General features: G+C 40.6%; 1 protein-coding gene across 1 annotated transcript in view; it reads right to left on the bottom strand.

Annotated features, from left to right (window-relative positions):
* Positions 1 to 20,647, bottom strand: part of LOC144774087 (transient receptor potential cation channel subfamily M member 2-like) — a 900,698-nt gene that overhangs the window by 179,311 nt on the left and 700,740 nt on the right. The window contains 1 exon segment of the mRNA XM_078659113.1: positions 14,835 to 15,048. Within this exon segment, the coding sequence (XP_078515239.1) occupies positions 14,835 to 15,048 (214 nt within the window).

Below are 20,647 nucleotides of genomic sequence, written 5' to 3'. Positions count from 1 at the left end.
TAAACTAGCAAAGGAAAGTTTTCAGAAATCTTCGACGTCCCATTGGCTGAGAGTGACAAGTGACATGTCACCCAGTTTTCAAAAAGTTCCATTAAATCATGTCTCATAAAGACCATTGTCTCTTCCACGTGAAGCCAGAAGCTTCCTGAGTTTGCAACAAATGTATTAAGTCATTCTCGCAGTGTCCATAGACTTTCAATACAACTTCCGCGGATGCCAAGTTAAGGACTGACAAATTGTTCACTTTCGACCTTGGCCATGTCCGACAGAATGATGTCAGCTCATCAGTTTTTGCTTTGTAAATGCAGCTTCAATAAACGCTTTAATTCAGAATGGGCGTCTCGTGACTTTCTGCAGAATTACATGTCAGCTCTTTTCTGCGGCTCAAGTGACTAGGCCCAAAAGCAGGCAATTTATGATTTCTAATATAAAACAAACACAAGAAAAGTATTAATGTAAGAAATAATGTAGATCCTGTATCCACCCCATGTTTTACTAATTAATTAACCCACCCGATTAATCAAATGTTACCTAGCCATTGCAAACAAATAAAGCAGCGTTTATATCTACCAGTCTCCGTTTCTCCATGAGACCCATATGCACCTAGAATAGTAGAAATGACATCACACAGACTAAGAAAAAGCAAATTAAGCACATGCTTCTTTTAAGTTTGCAGCAGTTAGTAATGACAAAAAAAAACAAACGAAAACAATAAATTATTTTATTATTTTGCACGAACAAAAAGATGCAACAATTATGCACGTTTATGAGCACACATGTTAGTCCCCCCACGTGTAAAGTTTAATCTAAGTTGTATTAGCACAACATATCACAAATCATTAATATTTTTATTCATGTTATGGAAATGTGACTTCGCGAGTTTAAACAAAATTTTGTTTTCTATCTCGCTCCATCAACTCCCTCATCTGGTGATTAACAAATCACCACACCAGCACTCAAAATTTTGGTAAATTAAATTTTTAAGAAATCGATTCAAATTCATTTGTATTAGTAAACCTAAAAGTCTGTTTCTGCATAATCTTTGCAATTAGCATAACGCTCTCTATGTAACTCCTGCATTTCGATCTCTCTTTCTTCTTCTTTTCTGAGTTTATAGATTCTTTTCTTTTCTTTCAACTGTTTCTTTCTTTTATGTAATAAACAACCTATTTTAGTCAAAATAAAAATGAATACTATTATAATCAAAGGTGCCAGAATCTTGCCAAGAATTGAACTTCCGATATTATGAAACCAGTTTTTAATTGCTTGAAACCTTTTTGAAAGTTTCCTTGTAAAATCATCTTCTTCTAAAGGAATTATCTCTGAATGCATTTGTGTAATATTCTTAATATACATTTCAATATTCTTACTTTCATCAGGTATATATGTACAGCAATGTTGAACATGTAAAATGCCACAGACTCCTCCCTCTTTTGCTAGGAGTATGTCTAAAGCAAGTCGGTCTTGAATTACCATAGATCTAATTGCAATAACTTCAACATTCACTAATTGAAATCCATCAGCAGTGTCAGTTGATAATCTATCAACTATAGTGGATAATTTTCTGATTCTCCCTGCATTTAGAGTTATACCAACAAAAGGTATTACAGCTTGAAAAATATCTCCCAGAACTTCAGTAAAAGTTTCTCTTTTAGCTCTATTTACATAATTATGAATTTTAAACAATCCTTCTGAATCTCTGTCAACATGAAACACTTTAGGAAAAACAATTCCCACATAACAAGTTCCATACCAGTGGTCTGGAAGGTTGTAGTAGGCTTTGTCACCACAAACAAAATAAATCCCAGGAAAGATAGGATCTTTTCCACCTTTAAATCCCCAACCTCCCAAAATCTGATAAGTATCTTCACAGTTACTTGCACCTACAAAATAATTATCAAAAAGTGTGTTATCTCTTCTAATGCAAAGCTTTCCACTAACTGGTTTGTCTATATGAATTGCAATATTTTCAAGCATTTTGCCATTTAACTTCTCATCCTCTTTCTGCCAGAAGGCTGTCTTAGTCTGCTTGACTAATTCGTTCCTCTTATAAATTGCTCTTCTCTCCTCAACCATATTCAAAAATTTCTTTCCTTCAGCGCTTAATTTACATGTTAGATTATTCTTGTAAGCATACTCATATGTGAGTTCATTAGTAACAATGAAAAATTCTCTCATCTGTTTTGCTTTCTTATGCTTATTTAAAACATTATCAATCTTAATATTAGCAAAAATGTCATCATAATTTGAATAGTAATATTCTAAACGTCCAGTTTGATAAAATAAACTAGTTAATACACTACATGTTACAGCATAAGTGAGAGGAAGCATATTATATGTTACTCCCTCAGAAACAGAAGCAGGTAATTTAACACAGACATAGCAGTCTTTTGCATCCATTACCTTAACATATTCACTCAATAGCTTTGTGAATGTATTACTTGAAAAATCACCTATTGATTTATCTTGATGAATGTTAGGCTGATGATCAATAACTTTTGCAGACGCACTATGTTTAGTTTGGCTAACCAGAGCTTTACTTGTTATGTTATCTTTGTGTAATTCTCTATTCATTTCTAAAGGAATAATCACAGCTAGTACCAACCAGAGCAGAACTAAAATGAGCAGACATACCAGAGTCATCTTACAGCATCTTTTAAAAACAGAACACTTTGAAGTGCTCTCCTTAACATAAGGCATTTTTGGTTAAAATTTTAGCTTAGTTTCAAAAAAATTTAAAAATAATTTTAAATTTCTAATATACACCCCCCTTTTAAAATATATATATATTTTTTTTTTTTTTAAACCTTATACAAGATTTCTTCGACCTTATGTCATACATAAGTTTTCTTCAACTAACAGTTTTTCTTCGACCTTGTGTCAACTAACAAGATTTCTTCAGCCTTTTGCCAATTTAATATTTCTGTACTTCAATCATTGTCACTAATTTCTTGGATTTCGTTTTCTTCTTCACTACTATCATATATGTCAATAACAGGTGGAATTACTAAGTAAGTCCACTCAGGAGACTTGTATTTTTGATTTGGTCTTATTATTCTCTTCCCTTTTCTCGATATCACTTCAATTTTTCTTCCAACTCCAACTTCTTTTCCAGGGCTCTTTTGACTACTGATTTCTTCAACTTGTTCTTTTGGCTTTCTAATCAATCTGACTCTCAATCTTCCACCTGGCCAGTAGTCTGTTTTTCTCACGTACTTCTTCTTTGGTTCAGAATTATTTGATTCTGACTTTCAAGTCCTTTTCTTATTGTTTTCACTTTCACCTTCCACGTCACTTTCTTCAGTTTCGTAGTCTGAAATTTCAATTGACTCAGGAACTTCTCTATTCGGCAATTTCACTCCTTCAGGAACACTTTGTCTTCCATCACTGGTACTCGGTAATTCGTTCTCCTCCTCTTCTTCAATTACCTCTAACTTCCCAGATTTCGGATTTCTGTTCCTTACTTTAGAGCTTGATCTCTGCCTTTCGATACTCTCCTGGTCTGAAACTTCTTTTTGTTCAGCTTCTTTGTCTTCAATGGAGACAACCGAATCCTCAGTTATCTTTCCTTTTAACAGATTCTCTTCACCTTCAGAATCTATTTCAATTATTTCCAAGTCTTTTCTTGTCAGATTTTCATTTACTGGCACAGTTTCCAGATGTCGACTTTCTTGTCGATCTTCAGAATCTGGAATTATTTCACCTTCTGATTTGCCTTCTGCTTCAGAATCAGAATCATCTGTGGTATCACTTTCAACATCAGAACTCTCAGGAGTTGGTACTGGAATAGTATGACTAGGATGTATCCAACGTTTTAATCCTCTGCACTTTACAGCATTAGTAGTGATCAAAATTATCTGCCTAGGTTTCTGCCATCTAGGAGCTAGACAATTCCTTCTCCGATGTACTTTCGTTCTGACCCAATCGCCAGGTCTCAGATCATGTGTCAAAACCTTTCCATTTGATTGAGCTTCAGTTCCCACCTGATTAGACACAGAAGTTACCATATCAGATAACCTTTTACAATAATCAAAAATTGCACTGTCATTTATGCTCAACAGTTTACCTACAGGTACAAAAGCTTGCCTCATAACTCTTCCCATTAAAATTTCATGAGGACTCAAACCTGTCTTTTTATCTGGTGTACTTCTTAATGACATCAAAACAAGTGGAAGAGCATCAGTCCACTTTATGCCTGTTTCAAGACACATTTTTCCAATTCTGTTTTTAATTGTCCCATTTATTTGTTCAACTACACCTGATGCCTCTGGTCTGTATGCACAGTGTATTTTCTGCTCAATGCTCAAAGCTTCACAAATTAACTTCATCAGTTTGTTATCAAAATGGCTTCCTCCATCACTCTCAATAGTGACTGGAAAACCGTACCTTGGGATGATTTCTCTGAGCATTAGTTTTGCTACTGTAATTGAATCACAATGTCGTGTAGGGAAAGCCTCTACCCATCTTGAAAATAAGCATACAATTACAAGCACATATTTCAAACAATTGTGTAAGGGCATTTCAATGAAATCCATTTGTAACCTGGTAAAGGGACCACCTTCTCGACCAATTGTTCCTGTCCCCACCACTGATTTTCTGTTTGGATTCATTTGTTGGCATGACAAACACCTTTGACAAAAAGATTCAGCAATAGTTCTAAATTTGGTATTGAACCAAGTTTCTCTGAAAAGTCTGACCATAGAATCTCTTCCTAGATGTGCAGGACCATGATATAATCTGGCCATGTCAGCAATCAAGCAATTTGGTAGGACTACTCTGCCATCTTTGTAAACCCACACTCCATCTTCTTCACGTGGTCTACAATCTGATCTTAACCATAAGTCTTTTTCTTCATCTTCTGCTTCATTTTGTAAATCTCTAATTTCATGCCATGTTTCTACAACAGTTGTTAGCATTAATGAATTTGAATCAGTTTCTTTACTCCTATTCCGATTGTATGAATAATTTTTCCTTGCGCAGTACTTTGCTGTTTCATCTGCGAAGGCATTTCCCTTGGAAATATAATCAGTTCCTCTAGTGTGCGCTGCACATTTAACAATGGCAATTTCTTTTGGCAATTGTATTGCTTCAATTAATCTCCTAATGAAAACTGCATTTTTAATTGGTGATCCTGCTGATGTCATGTATCCTCTCTGTGACCAAAGTTGTCCATAATCATGCACAACTCCGTACCCATATTGACTATCAGTAATGATGGTAACTCTTATATCCTTTGATATTTCACATGCACGAATTAAAGCAATCAATTCAGCCACTTGTGCTGAACGAACTCCTTCAAGACATGATGCTTCTTCAACATCTACGACTGTACAAACTGAATATGCAGATTTTAAGACACCTCCTTCGGATCTTAAGCATGAGCCATCTACAAAGTAGACAAAATCCGATTCAGACAAAGGTCTGTCTTTGATGTCTTTTCTTGGTTTAGTGCAGAATTCCATGACATCTAAACATTCATGTTCTGTTTCAATGTCATCAACAATTTCAGAATCAGGCAGTAATGTAGAAGGATTCAGATTTAAACATCTTGAAATCGAAACATTATCTGCTCCCAGTATGATTTTCTCATACTTTGTCAATCTGCTACTTGTTAGATGTTGAGTCTTACCTCTTGTCAGTAATATTTCAACTGAATGAGGCACAAAAACTTTCACTGGAAATCCCATTATGATCCCTTCACTTTGTTCGAGGCTGATACTTGTAGCTGCAACTGCTTTTAAACAACCTGGTAATGCTTTAGCAATTGGATCAAGAACTGCAGAGAAGTATGCAATAGGTTTCTTTAAATTTCCATGTCTCTGAATTAACACAGATAATGCACATCCTTCTCTCTCACTGCAATACAATTCAAAATCTTTCTCATAATTTGGCATACCTAAAGCAGGAGCTTGGCATAAGCTCTTTTTCAGGTTCTCAAAAGATTCCATCTCAGCATCATTGAGAATAATTGGATCTTTTACATCTGATTTGGTCAGTCTTTGTAGTGGTTTTGCAATTACTGAAAATCCACTTATCCATTGTCGACAGTAACCTACCATTCCCAAGAACATTCTGACCTGTCTTTGTGTTCTTGGTGGTAACATTGCTTGAATCATTTTTATTCTCTCTATTGTTACTTGTCTTTTTCCTTTTGCAATTCTGTGACCAAGATATTTTACTTCTTGTTTGCAAAACTGTAATTTTGCTGGGGACACTTTATGTCCTTCTTCTGCAAGGCGATTTAACAGAATTATTGTGTCTGTTACACAATTTTCTCTTGTCTTTGCAGCTATTAACAAATCATCAATATACTGCACTAACGTAGACCTACCTGGTAAGTCTAGATCTTCTAATGATCTTTTTAACAGTTCGTTAAAAATTGAAGGACTTTCTGTATAGCCCTGAGGGATTCTTGTCCATCCAAGGGTCTTACCTTGGAATCTGAAAGCAAAGATTTCATAACTGTCTGGATGTAAAGGAACAGTAAAGAATGCATTGCAAAGGTCAATGACTGTATACCATTCAGCATCATGTGGAATCTGAAATAGAATTACTGCTGGATTTGGAACCACAGGACAACATGGAACGACAATTTGATTAACCTTTCTCAAATCTTGTACGATCCTAAATGTTCCGTTAGACTTTTTAACTCCCATAATTGGTGAATTACAAGAGCTACTCTTCATTTCTCTTAATACACCTTGTTTGATTAATTTTTCAATTATAGGTGTTATACCTTCAATTGTTTCTGTTTTCATTTTATACTGTGGAGTATTTGGAAATTCTATTCCCTGTTTCAATGAAATTTTTACTGGATCTACGTTTTTCATCAGACCCATCTCATTTCCAGTAAAATCCCATATTTCAGATTTCACTGTTTCTTTTAGTTCTTCAGGTAAATCCTTTTCTTCAAATGCAGGAAACAATTTTGTTTCTTCTGCTTCCATCATCATCATTGTCATCCTGTATAAACCATCTTCCTCCATTGTTTGTAACTCAACTCCATCAGGAGAACAATATATTCTACAATTCATTTTACATAGGATGTCTCTGCCTAATAGATTTACTGGACTACTATTACAAACCACAAATCTGTGTTTATCTCTGTAATTTCCAATTTCAACTGGTACTGGATCAGTTAGGTCTGTTTTAATTTGCTGATTACTTACTCCGACAACTTGGATGGTATCCCCAGAGAGAGGTAGGTTTTCAATTTCCACTGATCTAACAGTAGAACGAGTAGCACCAGTGTCCACTAGAAAAGTGATGTCTACATCGTTAACTTTCCCGTTTACATAAGGACCAGACTGGTCAACCTCAAGAGTGGCTCCAACAACACACTCTTCCTCCTCTCTCGGGCACCGTCAGCAATAATCATCAGAATCACTGTCTTGACTTTCTGCTAATAAAAATTGTTGAGAAGCATTTTGCATTTGAACCCTTTGCTGCTTTTGCTGTTTTTGTGGTTTTATTACCTGTTCACTTCCCTGAAATCCCACGTTTGGATTATATTTTTGAACTCCCCCACAATTTGGAAAAGGTGGTTGTGGCAATTGATCTTGACGATTATTCACCTGTTGTTGTTGCTGTTGCTGTAATTGTCGCTGAATATTAAATTCGTTTAACCCCTGTTGCATCTGTAGCTGTTGCTGCAGGTCAACACCATTCTGCATCTGTGGATTCAATAAGGGATTCTTTAAGTTTTTAGGAGGATGAGGACACTCGTCCCTCCAATGTCCAATTTCGCCACAATTAAAACAAGGTAATTTTTGTTTCAGCTCCTCTATCTTTGGGCTAAATTTCTTTGGGAAATTATTACCTTTAAACTTTCCTTGTATCTGGTTTGTATTTCCAGTTTGAACAAAATTAGTGTTCTTATTTCCCATGCTGGCAATCTGATGCTCAGCCACCTTTACCTGAGCCCACATTGCTTTCTCCTTCAGCTTCTTCTGTTTTACTTCTATTTCATCGCTACAATATTTTGCTTTTCTTAGAATATCATCTACAGATAGTGATTGCCATCCGACAATACTAGTTCTGATCATTTCTCCAATTTCAGGTTTTAGTCCATAAACAAATCTATAGACAAAATGACTCATGTCTTTTTCATCTAATTTTTCATAACCACTGTATTGTTTAAAAATTAACAGTAGTCTTTCATAAAAAGAATGAACTGATTCTTTTGTTTCCTGTTCTGTTCTTTCTATTTTAACCCAATCGACTTCTTTGGGTGGAATTTTGTTTTTCATCCAAACAATTACTTTTTCATATAAATCCATTACAAGTGGATTTGGGGCACCTGTTTCTTTAATTCGCTCAGGTTCTGTTTTTGGCCAACTAATCGATATTTTACATTCTGTCCAAAGATCAGATGGAACGACAATGTCAAAAAATCCATCTAGATCAATCCACAGAACTTTTGACACTTTGATAAATCTATCGACTTGCCTGTACCACTCGACTGGTTTTTCCCTCAATTTTGGAAAGTCATTTGTAAATAACAGAATGTCCTGTCTCGACCAAGGGACATGAACATATCCTCCTCCTGCAACTTCTCTCATTGGAAATTGTTTTGACAATTTTTCCAATCTTTCATCTTCCTTCTTTTTAGTCCATTTTACTCTCCATTTGTTCAGTTCTCCTAGCTTTTTGATATATACAATCAAATCTTTAATATGAACTATTCTTCCCATTGAGTTCAAACTCTCAATGTCACTTTCTGAAAAATCTAGTCTGTAATGTTTTGCAAAATTCTTTTGTTTACTCACATCGATTTCAAGTTCTGCTGCTAGATCCTCTAGTTGATCATATTTGTTTTTCGTTTTCCACTGAATGCTTTTACAAATGAACAGTAGTTCATCATCTCGATAGTAATTTAAACTATCTGGACCAATCGTTCCAATTATTAATTCTTCGATATTCGCTTTTAATTTGGCCACATCAAGTTTCGGTGTGGTTACCCTGACTTCAGGACTCCCTATATCTGACATAGCACCCATTGGTGTTTTTGGAGATAAATCCTCATTAAAGGTTAAATCAGGCATTCTTGATTTAGAAGTGTTTAATTCAGTTAAATCTGAATAAAATTTTTCAGCAGCTTTTTGAATTTCTGTATTTAAAGGAATAGTTAATCCATTTTTGTTTGTATCCTTTTGGTCAAATACAGGCTGAACAGGACCAATTGTTACTGGAACTGTGACAGCTTCCATGCCTTTTGTCATTCTTTTTATTAATTCTTCCTTTGATCTTATATATTCATTATAATCAACATCTTCAACATTTCTTGCCTCTCTTGTATTATCTTTTGGAGGTTCCCTTGCTCTTGGAGTCATTGTAAAATGTCTACCTTCATTTCGAGCATTATCGAATTCTGGTCTTCTAGGAGTTTCAGTGATTTCACAATTATTTGGATAAAGTTTAGGAGCTTCACTAATTGGAGGTGCACTCGGTGAAGTTTCAGTAGAAACCACCGGAGTAGACCATGATCTAGGAGGTCTCAAAGGCTGATTAGGCTGATTCTTTCTAGTAGTTGTATATATTTCTTCCATAACTGCATCCTCAGATTCACTTTCCATAGATTTCCCTGTAGGAGAACCCATTACCATTTCATGAATTAAATACAATCCTTCACTCATGTTTCCCTGTCTCCACATTCGCAATCTATCTTCATGAGTTTCTCTTTTCCAAGATGGATTTTTAGAAGGTCTTTTAATTCCACTAGCTTCTCTTTGTAACTGATACATTTCGTCTTCCCACTCAACTAAAGCTTCAAATTGAGTTGGTCTCGGTTTTGGAACAAGAGCATTCATTTTCTCTCGTAAGTTTCTTAAGACTCTTACATTAAATGAACCATCATCAGGCCAAGCTAAAACACCGTCGTTTTTAGTATAGCGTTTCCAACTGTCGAACCATAAGACAGTATGATATCCGTATTCACCTTCCATATACGCTGCAGGTGTTTTATACTTATGAAGTAGTTTACCACCTCGCGTTTCGATTTTCTTGTCAGGTGAAAATAAATTCTTGAATTTCTGAAATAATGTTGTCTTTTTCTCAACATGTTTAAAATGATAACTCATTTTTAAGAGTTAAATCTAATTCACAAAATCGTTCGTAAAATATTTCCGGGATGTTCCGCAAAACAACCAATCCGTGCGCGAAACACACCAACAAGCCAATGACAGTTGAGCTACGTCACTTTTCTGCTCAACCAATAAATTTGGAGTTTTTCCGAACGACCAATCAGCTCACAGGCCGTCAGAGACTCAAGAGCCAATCAGAATACAGCTTGTGACGTAGGTCACCCAATCCCAGCGCGGCTCTGTGACGTACACAGCAGCTGCGGTTTCTCGTTTCTCACTCCTGGCGCTTACCCCTCCTTCACAAAATCTTTTCACAGCGCCATTTTAAGGACACTTTTCAATGTAAATTAATTCTTAACAATGACTATAAAGACAACATCTGTTCGTTTCACTATTTAGGATAGTTTACATACATTCAAGTATCCACACTTCGGAATAGACGGCGCTATTCACACTAAGGATAATATTCAATTGTTAGTAGAGTAACCTTACCCCACCCTTCTAACGCGTATAATTATGAACTCGCTTTGCTCTGAACCCACCGCGAAGTGAAAGTTCTAAGAGTTCCACTTGAACATAATATACAATTCAAACTCGCACTTTTACACGGAAAATTCCCTAATTTCAAACACACATGAAATCCGTACAGGACTCTCACCTGTTTATAGAAATCATGCACCGTTAGCAAAATAACGACGTTATCCGTACAGGGCTCTCACCTGTTTATAGATATGAAACATGTACCCGTACAGGACTCTAACCTGTTTATAGATAATCATGCACCGACGTTAATTTTACCCTTCACTCAAGCTCGGATATAACTAATACTCTCATCACAGTGAGTTTTATGGAAGGCGCTTTGTCCCTATTCTCATGCTGCTTTGATTTCTTAGAAAATCCTCACTATACAAGATTCAGACCTAGCCCTAAAACTGTGCTGCTCGGCGACAACACTATGGTACACGGCGATACCTCTTGTGATACTCGGCGATATCACTACAAACAGAACAGATGGCTTGCGTGACTAATTTCTCGCCACACAATCTATACCGGTATAGCTTACAGATAGCACGAAAAACGAACTCAACATGTGTTAAAACATCGATCCTATTTCCATACCATAACGTAACCCTTAGCAACCAACATATTACCTTGGTTACCTCTTAGCAACCATCAATTTCTGCTACCAGAGAATTGATCCAGCGGCCTATAGAAAATATATCATAAACTACGCTACCCAATTTTTTAACCTATAAACAAAATTCTATACTAAATATGGACCCATTTATAAACCTGACATATTTTGGGCCTACTGAATCAGGTGGTCAAGTTAAATCTATATACACATTATCTACAAACTATATACATTTTATACATTTGCGAAAGGAATATTGTCATTAGAATAAAACTCAACCATTTAAACGACCACCATAGGCGACGTGATCTAGCTAATAGTAACCTACACTTCTGAATAACCAAGACCAGCTTGTTTGTCAAAAGTAAGAATTTATTTACTAAATTATGGTATATAAGTTGAAAGTTTTATAAATGAATTTTATTAGCATTAAAACAAGCATGATTATAATGAAATATGAGAAAATTACAATTTAAGCAAATGAATCAATTTTAAAGTAAATATATAAAGTTTAGCATTTCTAAAACCTAATTCCCTAACTGAGCTAAATAGATAGAAATTAAAGTAAAGTTCTTTGAGGATTCTTACGTGCTCCACGCAAAGTCCAGCAGCACATCACCCTCATCGGAAAGTCAGAAAGCAGCAGCCAGCCCATCCCTAAGGGCATGACTTTTTATACCTTTCTACACTAACTAAACTAGCAAAGGAAAGTTTTCAGAAATCTTCGACGTCCCATTGGCTGAGAGTGACAAGTGACATGTCACCCAGTTTTCAAAAAGTTCCATTAAATCATGTCTCATAAAGACCATTGTCTCTTCCACGTGAAGCCAGAAGCTTCCTGAGTTTGCAACAAATGTATTAAGTCATTCTCGCAGTGTCCATAGACTTTCAATACAACTTCCGCGGATGCCAAGTTAAGGACTGACAACTTGTTCACTTTCGACCTTGGCCATGTCCGACAGAATGATGTCAGCTCATCAGTTTTTGCTTTGTAAATGCAGCTTCAATAAACGCTTTAATTCAGAATGGGCGTCTCGTGACTTTCTGCAGAATTACATGTCAGCTCTTTTCTGCGGCTCAAGTGACTAGGCCCAAAAGCAGGCAATTTATGATTTCTAATATAAAACAAACACAAGAAAAGTATTAATGTAAGAAATAATGTAGATCCTGTATCCACCCCATGTTTTACTAATTAATTAACCCACCCGATTAATCAAATGTTACCTAGCCATTGCAAACAAATAAAGCAGCGTTTATATCTACCAGTCTCCGTTTCTCCATGAGACCCATATGCACCTAGAATAGTAGAAATGACATCACACAGACTAAGAAAAAGCAAATTAAGCACATGCTTCTTTTAAGTTTACAGCAGTTAGTAATGACAAAAAAAAAAAAACGAAAACAATAAATTATTTTATTATTTTGCACGAACAAAAAGATGCAACAATTATGCACGTTTATGAGCACACATGTTAGTCCCCCCACGTGTAAAGTTTAATCTAAGTTGTATTAGCACAACATATCACAAATCATTAATATTTTTATTCATGTTATGGAAATGTGACTTCGCGAGTTTAAACAAAATTTTGTTTTCTATCTCGCTCCATCAGTGGCTAAAGTGCTGCAGCCCACTAGTAGGATTTGACTTGCAGATCCTACCTGTCAGGCCCTGATACCGGCTACGCACTGTCCATATCGAGACAGGAATACAGGAAGTACCAGTCTCGATAAACTACAATTCCCAGAATGCTTTGCATCAGTCACGCCCCACGTGACACAGCAGTAAGCGGCACCCATATATAGCCGCGCAAGGAAGATCGGATGCTGCCGATTATTCCTCGCTGACGGCCAAGTCTTCAGTTCTTTGATCTCCAGAGCGGCAGTGAAGTAAGCCTTTGTGTTTTCACCCGTGTGTGCCGCTTTCACTTCTGGATGGTACGGGCCCTTCTGCTTTTGTCCCTATAAGCGCTGTAGATGCTCGTGTATTGGCGAGACCACTCATCTCTTGCAGAGGAGCGTTGTTGCACTTCCCGGAGGATCGTGTGCGATTCTACTCCTCTGTTGGCAGGGACTAGGGGTGACCCCCTTTGTTCCCATTGCAGAGGAGCACTTGGGAAGCACCATTTGTTGTGCTTTATTTTAACTTCCTGTTGGAGAGACCCGCTTTTCGCTGGGGTTTCATGCAGGGAGACAATACCCCTTATATTTCAACAGAACGGGAGGTTTTTCCGGAAAGAAGAAAAGTAAGGTTACTGACTATACTTGTTTGATGGTAAACTTGCTAACCTGCTGATATTTCTATGCTGGATAATATCATTTGCTGAACCTTGTGTCTGCACCCAGAGGAACTCTCCTGTAAGTATTAACTTTCTACCCGCAAGGTTGAGGAGGTTCTATAAATGAGCCATTGCTGTAGTTGGATTCGGCAAAGTACAAGAAGTGATTGTGCTTTTGCAGTTCCGGCGTAATTTACGTTTGGTTGTCTTTATATCTATTATTTCCTAGAAGAGAAAGAAGTCAGAGGGTGTGCAGGAAACAGTTGCTTAATCCAAAAGTATCCACATGTACCTTGGAGTAGGTGTTGGGAATTGGAAAAAACTACTCTTTTGTGTTGATGGGGGAACTGTTACGTTGGTACATGAACTGGATTCATTGTGTGTTCTCTTTTCCCATTAGTTCCATGCTGGAGTTTTGCAACCACCCTTCTTCTCTCTTCTGGTATCGTTCTCACTACTTATTTTACAGGTAGAGTGTTATCACTAATGCAATTGTTTATATGGCCTGTATCCTTTGTTTGAACTATATGAAATCTCAAGTTGGTCCTGACAGTGTACTTATTGTATCCTCTTTAGGTCTCCTTCCTCACTGTTCCTACCCTTTCTTTCACCCGCTTGACTATCTCACTAGTCCATGTTTATTATATTCCAGACTTGGGGCAGTCGAAAGGTGGACATCTTTGCGCATCTGTACAACCCTGAGGAATCAGGAAGGTGGAACTTGACACTACCAACATGTAGTTGCATTTACTAGGGGCCTAGAGGTAGTCAGAAAGGAGAGCGGTTGACATACAGAAACAGATAGAGGTGAGACAAAGAGAAAGTTCACTTTTCCAGTGAAGCCCTGGGTTATAGCTTTAAAACATCTCAGATTGAGGCAAGTAATACACATGAACTACTTAATCGTTCAGTGCGACAGTGACATTGATACAAGGAAGACATATAAATTGCATACTCGAACAGTGAGGCATTGATACCGGGATACGACTACACGCCTTCCATACTGGCACAAGGAGACAAACAAAGTGGAAATATATGATCCACAAATTGACTCGGGGAAACCACATGCCTCACACACTGGGAAAGGCAGACCCTGGCTCTGAGATGGAAATGCGCATGACAGGTAAAGCCTGAAACGGACATGCAGTACAGGACTCTCACTCTGGGACATGCAGACACTGGCATTGAGGTGTAATGCACATGACACACATAAGTTTGTTCAGTGGTCGCTCTACTTGACACATTTGACACATTGATGGAGAGCCAGCAGACAACTGCCTACAGGGACAGTGCAATATATCACAACATGCGTTGTGTTAGTATGTTTTGGGGCTTCCTCACCTGCCGCACTTCTTCACAAAATAAGCTGAAGATCCAGATATAGAGCAGGTACTCTGTCCAGGAAGGGGTAGTCTGGAAATCCATCATCAGAACATAGCCGAAGAGCCAGAGGAAGCCGATGTATGAGATCACATTGCAATAGAAGATCACCACTGGGGCAGTGTAGAAATCGTTCAGCCGTTGCCTAAAGGTCCAAATCTTCTCCTTGTCCTCTCTGTTGGCGTTACAAAGGAGTGTCAGTGAATTTACAATATTAGTTAATTCCATACTTTATTCTGAGAAGGTTCTCAGTAGCTAATTTCCACCTCTTACAAACCCCAATTCCATCCCAAATAGCTTGAAGTGAGGCTTTCAATTATATCTCCCTAGATGCGCCACGTTGTAAATGGGCCGCACTGTGGCACATTGTTTGCACTGCCGCTGAGTCACAAAAGTGATGCAGCGGCAGCGCAAAAGTTTCACAAGGGGCTTGTAAATCTGCCCCTTTGGGTCTGACCATACACTCTTTTACATAGACCAGAACTTATTTTCCATCATCAGACTTTGACCCCGAAGAAGAGAGAGAATGACAGCAAAGCAGGAAAGGAGGAGTAGGAAAAAGTTGGAAAACATTGATGATGGTAGAAAGTACGAATGTGCAAGAGAGCGATAAAGAACAAGGAAGCCTCTAGAGGTGGATGAAATAGGAATGAAGGCTAGAAATCAGTGCTTAGTTAAAGCTTGTGGTTTCTTGTTCAAGGCACAAGCACTTACTCGTCAGCAAAGGCACTAGTGAAGGTCCACCCTATGGTGGGGCTGCCTGTTTTATTTTTGAAAGGAACACTTTTATTAGGTTAATTTGTATTGGAAATTAATAATACCAGCCTCTCCCGCCATTATTATAGCTTTGTGTGGTCTGAAATAGTCTGAATTGTTACACTTGTAGGAGTGTGATGATTAGGTTTTATGTTGGTAATATATTTAGCAGTGCTGGCAGGGGCAAGGAATTGTGCAGGCTGCCGTGGAAATTCCCAGAAGGGCCCTGGCACTTAATGTTTTACAAATTAAGCACTGCTAGAAATACTTGGTATTTGGCAATCCCGGTATTCAGTAGTATGTGTGGTGGGCTCTTGAGAAACATTTTGGTCAATAAATGTTACTTGTTTACAAAATAATCACTGCATGAACCTACGGTAGAAACAAGGGGTAGTCAGGTATGTTAAGAGACAGAATCCTCAGGCGCTGCACCTGCTGTCATGGGAAGGGGGTGGTGAGGGCACAGGTGGAGACAGACTGCTGCAGTGAGTGTAACGGACCACTGACTTGGGAGAGGGATGAAGAAGACATGCACTTCTGCAGCAGTGAGCGCAAGGGCACAGTGACTGCAGTGAGGTGCACAGACATCTCGTGCTGAAGCAGTGAGTGCAAGAGCGCAATAAGTGTGCTAGGAGGGAGCAGACAGATACAGATGCTGCATCTACAGTAAGAAAACAGTGATGACATAAAAATGGAAGAAGCAGAGGGAAACTGCAGTGAATGCAAGGGGACAGTGAGACTGCAAATAGATAATGGACAAGGACTTCTCCTGCTACAGTGAGGGAAATATGCCAGTGACCATACTTTTTTTTTAATTTTTTTATTTTTTTTAGAGAGTTTTATATAGCGCGAACTTGAACCGAACCGAATCAGTTATCAGAGCGCTTTACATAGCACCAGTTACGTTACATGAGGACACACTGTCATTTTAGGCACGGGGAGATTAAGTGATTTGCCCAGAATCACAGGAGGTTTTTGGCGTCGTTACCGAGAACAAATAGGCTATGCCACTGCAGTGAATGCAGTGATGACACAGGAAGCACACATGCCCTATTAATGCAGTGAGGATAAAGAGGAAGGCAGTTAGCACAAAGGATTAGTGAAAGCATAAGGCAGGAAGGATCAGAGGGTCACTGTTGTAGCAGTGAGTGCAAGTGAGAGGTAAGGACAGAGGAGAAAGACAGTACTGACTGCATGAAGTGTATGTGAACAGTGAGGGGGCATAGCTTCATAAGACAGGCGTGTAGACACGCTACCACAGAGCTCCCATCCCGATATAAATATGCTACCATATCCTGGCAAAGCTTGCAGGTAAGGCCAAGGAACTGTTCAACGTCATACAGCAGTTCGCCAAACCCTGTCACACCTTCCCAGGAACTCTGCGACAAGCTCAGCTCCTACTTCCATTTGAAGATCAAGGTCCTCTCCGACAACTTCAGTGAACAGACACCGGACACCATACCCTCCCCACCACCACCGATAAGCCTACCCTCATGACTTGGGACCCCGCCACTGTCGACCACATCACCGCGACCATTAAGAAAACCCACCCAGGAGCCCCAACGGACCCCTGCCCACCACATATATCCTACAGGGCCGCCATCGCACCCGAACTAGGACAGACTGTCAAAGCCTCCTTCAGATCAGGCACCTCCCCAGACGACTGGAAGTGGGCGGAGGTTAAACCATAGAAACATATGGCCGACCATACAGACCAGAAAAACTACCGGCCCATCTCTCTCCTCCGCTTTGCGGCCAAAGTCACTGAGAGACTCGCATCCCTGTCCAGATTCCGCAGCAACCACAGCACTCCTCGCTGCCACTGATGACATCCGCATGCTACTCAACCAAGGACACACCGCAGCCCTCATCCTTCTAGATGTCTCTGCAGGTTCCAACGCCGTCTCACATCGCTCGCTCACAGCCAGACTTCACGACACAGGGATACAAGGATCAGACTCCTGCCCTTCCTCTCCCAACCCACAGATATCAACTGTGCAGTACCCCAAGGATCATCGCTCAGCCCCACGCTCTTCAACATCTTCATGGCCCCCCTCGCCCCCATTGTCAGACAGCATGGGCTCAACATTGTATCCTATGCTGACGACACCTAGCTCATCCTCTCACTCACGAAGAATCTCGAAGACACCAGACTCTGCTTCCAGGAAGGAATGAAGAACGTGTCAGCCTGGATGACAGCTGCTTGAAGCTTAACTCAGAGAAGACTGAGGTCCTCATCCTCGGACCCTGCACCTCCGCCTGGGACAACAACTGGTGGCCTTCCACCCTCGGGAACCCACCCACCCCTACAGACCACGCACCAAACCTCTGCATCATCCTCGACTCCTCCCTCTCCATGAACTGTCAGATCAACGCCATTGAGTCCACTAGTTTCAACTGCCTGTGCATCCTTCGTAAGACCTTCAAATGGATCCCCCCGCCTGCAGGAGGCCGTCACCCATGCTCTCATTATCAACAGACTGGACTACAGCAACACCCTATACACCAGAATCAACAGTACTGTTCTACACGAACTCCAAACCATCCTGTCGCAGCAGACTCGTCCTTGGGACACCGTGTCAGGAACACATGACCCAACACCTAAGAGACCTGCACTGGCTCCCTGTTGAGAAGAGGGTTACCTTTAAACTTTTCACCCATGCCTACAAATATCTGAACAACATCGGCCCAAAATACTTCAACGAGAGAGTATCCTTTCACATACCCAAGAGGAACCTCCGCTCCGCTGAACTCTCCCTGCAGAGGTCCTCCACATCCGCTGAAACAGAACAGGTGGGAGAGCCTTCTCCTACATCACAGCTAAGACCTGGAACGAGCTCCCTGTGAACAACAGATGCTCCCCGACCCTGCAAACGTTCAAGAAGGACCTCAAGACCTTGCATTTCGACTGATCCTGAGCCGCCCCTCTTCCCCCATAGCGCCTTGAGACCCTCACGGGTGAGTAGCGTGCTCTATAAACCCCTGATTGATTGATTGTATGATTGACTACACAGTGGCGGCTCCTCCACTAAGGTGGAGGAGCCTAACCCACTGAAAAAAAAGATAACTAAAATGATAATACCTATTGTTATTATCATTTTAGTTTTCCTTTGCATTCAGTGGCTTTAGGGGCGGAGTGGGGATGGGCGCAGCCGGGGAGAGGAGTGCTGTGTACTCCTTAAGTAGGCATGACTGCTTGACGGACACACTCTAGCCGGCGGAACAGTCATGCGCACTTTGCATCTTCCTCACCAGGTTACATTACAAAGCCAGGTGAGGAACATGCAAAGCCACCCACTTCCCATCTGAGTGCCGAGCCACGACGCTCAGACCAATCACAATGCTGCATTGCAGCGTTTGGATTGGCTCAAGGGAACCTGGTGCTTCCTGCTGCCATCAGAACTGCATGAAGAAGGAAGAGGACAGAGAACGGATGAGCAGCGGCGGCCGGAAGTTTCAGGTAAGTGTTTCTTTTTGATTGTTATGCCTTTGTCCCCCGAGTCTACCCACTCTCCCCCCCGCCCCTCCACCTGGGTCCGGTAGCAGCCACTACTGTAACTATACCCCAAAAACAACCGGCGTGGTCACTGGAAGCTTCAGTGCTATATACTAACACCGAGAGGATTCTACGATCCGGGCTCCTGCCACAGTACAGAAGATCCTAACAACCCTTATAGTGGTGGGCCCTGTGGCCTTGCGGAGCTGGTGCTGAAATATGCTGCATCTGTAAAAGTTGCTGAGTAAAGGCTACCGTGAGCTAGTAGGACCCGGAGGCTAGGTACTACTCCTGCCCTGCTGTGGGCGCTGGAGCCACTGCGAGGCAGCACGAGACGGAACGAGCCTCAGCGGATTCAGCAAAATTGCAGTCATCTCCCAGGCAGAAAAGACAGAGGAGAGCTGCAGTTGAGGAATGGAGTGTGGAGGTGGCAACCAGGCCCAGGACAGAAAACCCCTCTGCCAGAGAGGCGCCCTTGTGCAGCTCGGAGGCCCAGTTAAGCATTGTTGGAGGCCTGGAGGAGGGGCCTGACATCCATCAAGGCGGTCCACTGAGGTGCTGCTGATGCAGGCGGTGGAGTCCGGGAGAAGAGAGGACCCCTTGCTTGCCCCAGGAATAAGAAAACTCCCCTGGAGGATCAGGGGACGCCAGCAGATAAGGGGACCCTGAAAACTTGGAGCAGCAGCACATATAGGACTCCAAATAGGGGCAGAGGCGGGAGGCAAAGAGGAGACCTCCCTTCTCTGAAGACTAGCTGGGAAGGTGGAGGAGAAACCCCCATGACGGGCACAAAAAGAATACAAAGGGGGAAAAGAAAGTCGGAGAAGAATAAAGGAGGACAATAAATTAATTAATAAATGGTAGCAATAAGAAAAAGACACCTAGATAGAACAATTCTAAAAAAACACAGGGTACCACCAAACAACTTGGGGAAGATGCCCCTGAGGCGGGCTAATGGACTATAAGGTAACCTAGACTGGTCAGCAAAGCCTAACTCTGACGGAAGGCCCATATAGATGGTGCAGCCTGTTGACAAAGACCAGCTCATGCGAGGGACTCCGAAAGTCTCTTTCTGATTGGAGGGAAATGAACCCCCTAACGGAAAGAAGAGACCCTGCATCTGACCTGACCAAGTGTACACCATTTATACTGGTGCTGGGCACATTGAAGGTAACAATGGTTAAAGAAAAGCCCCAGTGGGGGGCCCAGACCTAAATAATACAATATACTGTCCCCGGCCCTGGGACTGGGGTACAGGAGGGTGGAGAACAAACGGGCCTGTGATGTAGCGAACAGACAACAGGCACAGCTGAAATCCTTGAGGCCACACGGGGCTCTAGGGTGGCACTGAAGTACAAAATGGACAGTATGGTGATGGACATTAATAGCCTAAAACTAGACCTTCGGAAAGTCACAGAAAGGGTCACAAATACTGAGGAAGAAAATGTACAGACTCTGCAAACTGTGGTGGAGACACGACAAACCAAAGCGGCCCAAATGGAGGCAGGCATAGAGGATGCTA

The sequence above is a fragment of the Lissotriton helveticus genome, chromosome 8, assembly GCF_964261635.1.
Source record: "Lissotriton helveticus chromosome 8, aLisHel1.1, whole genome shotgun sequence".
Taxonomy (NCBI): Eukaryota; Metazoa; Chordata; class Amphibia; order Caudata; family Salamandridae; genus Lissotriton; species Lissotriton helveticus.
The sequence above is the reverse complement of the archived record's forward strand: the minus strand, read 5'-3'. Positions and strand labels throughout refer to the sequence as shown.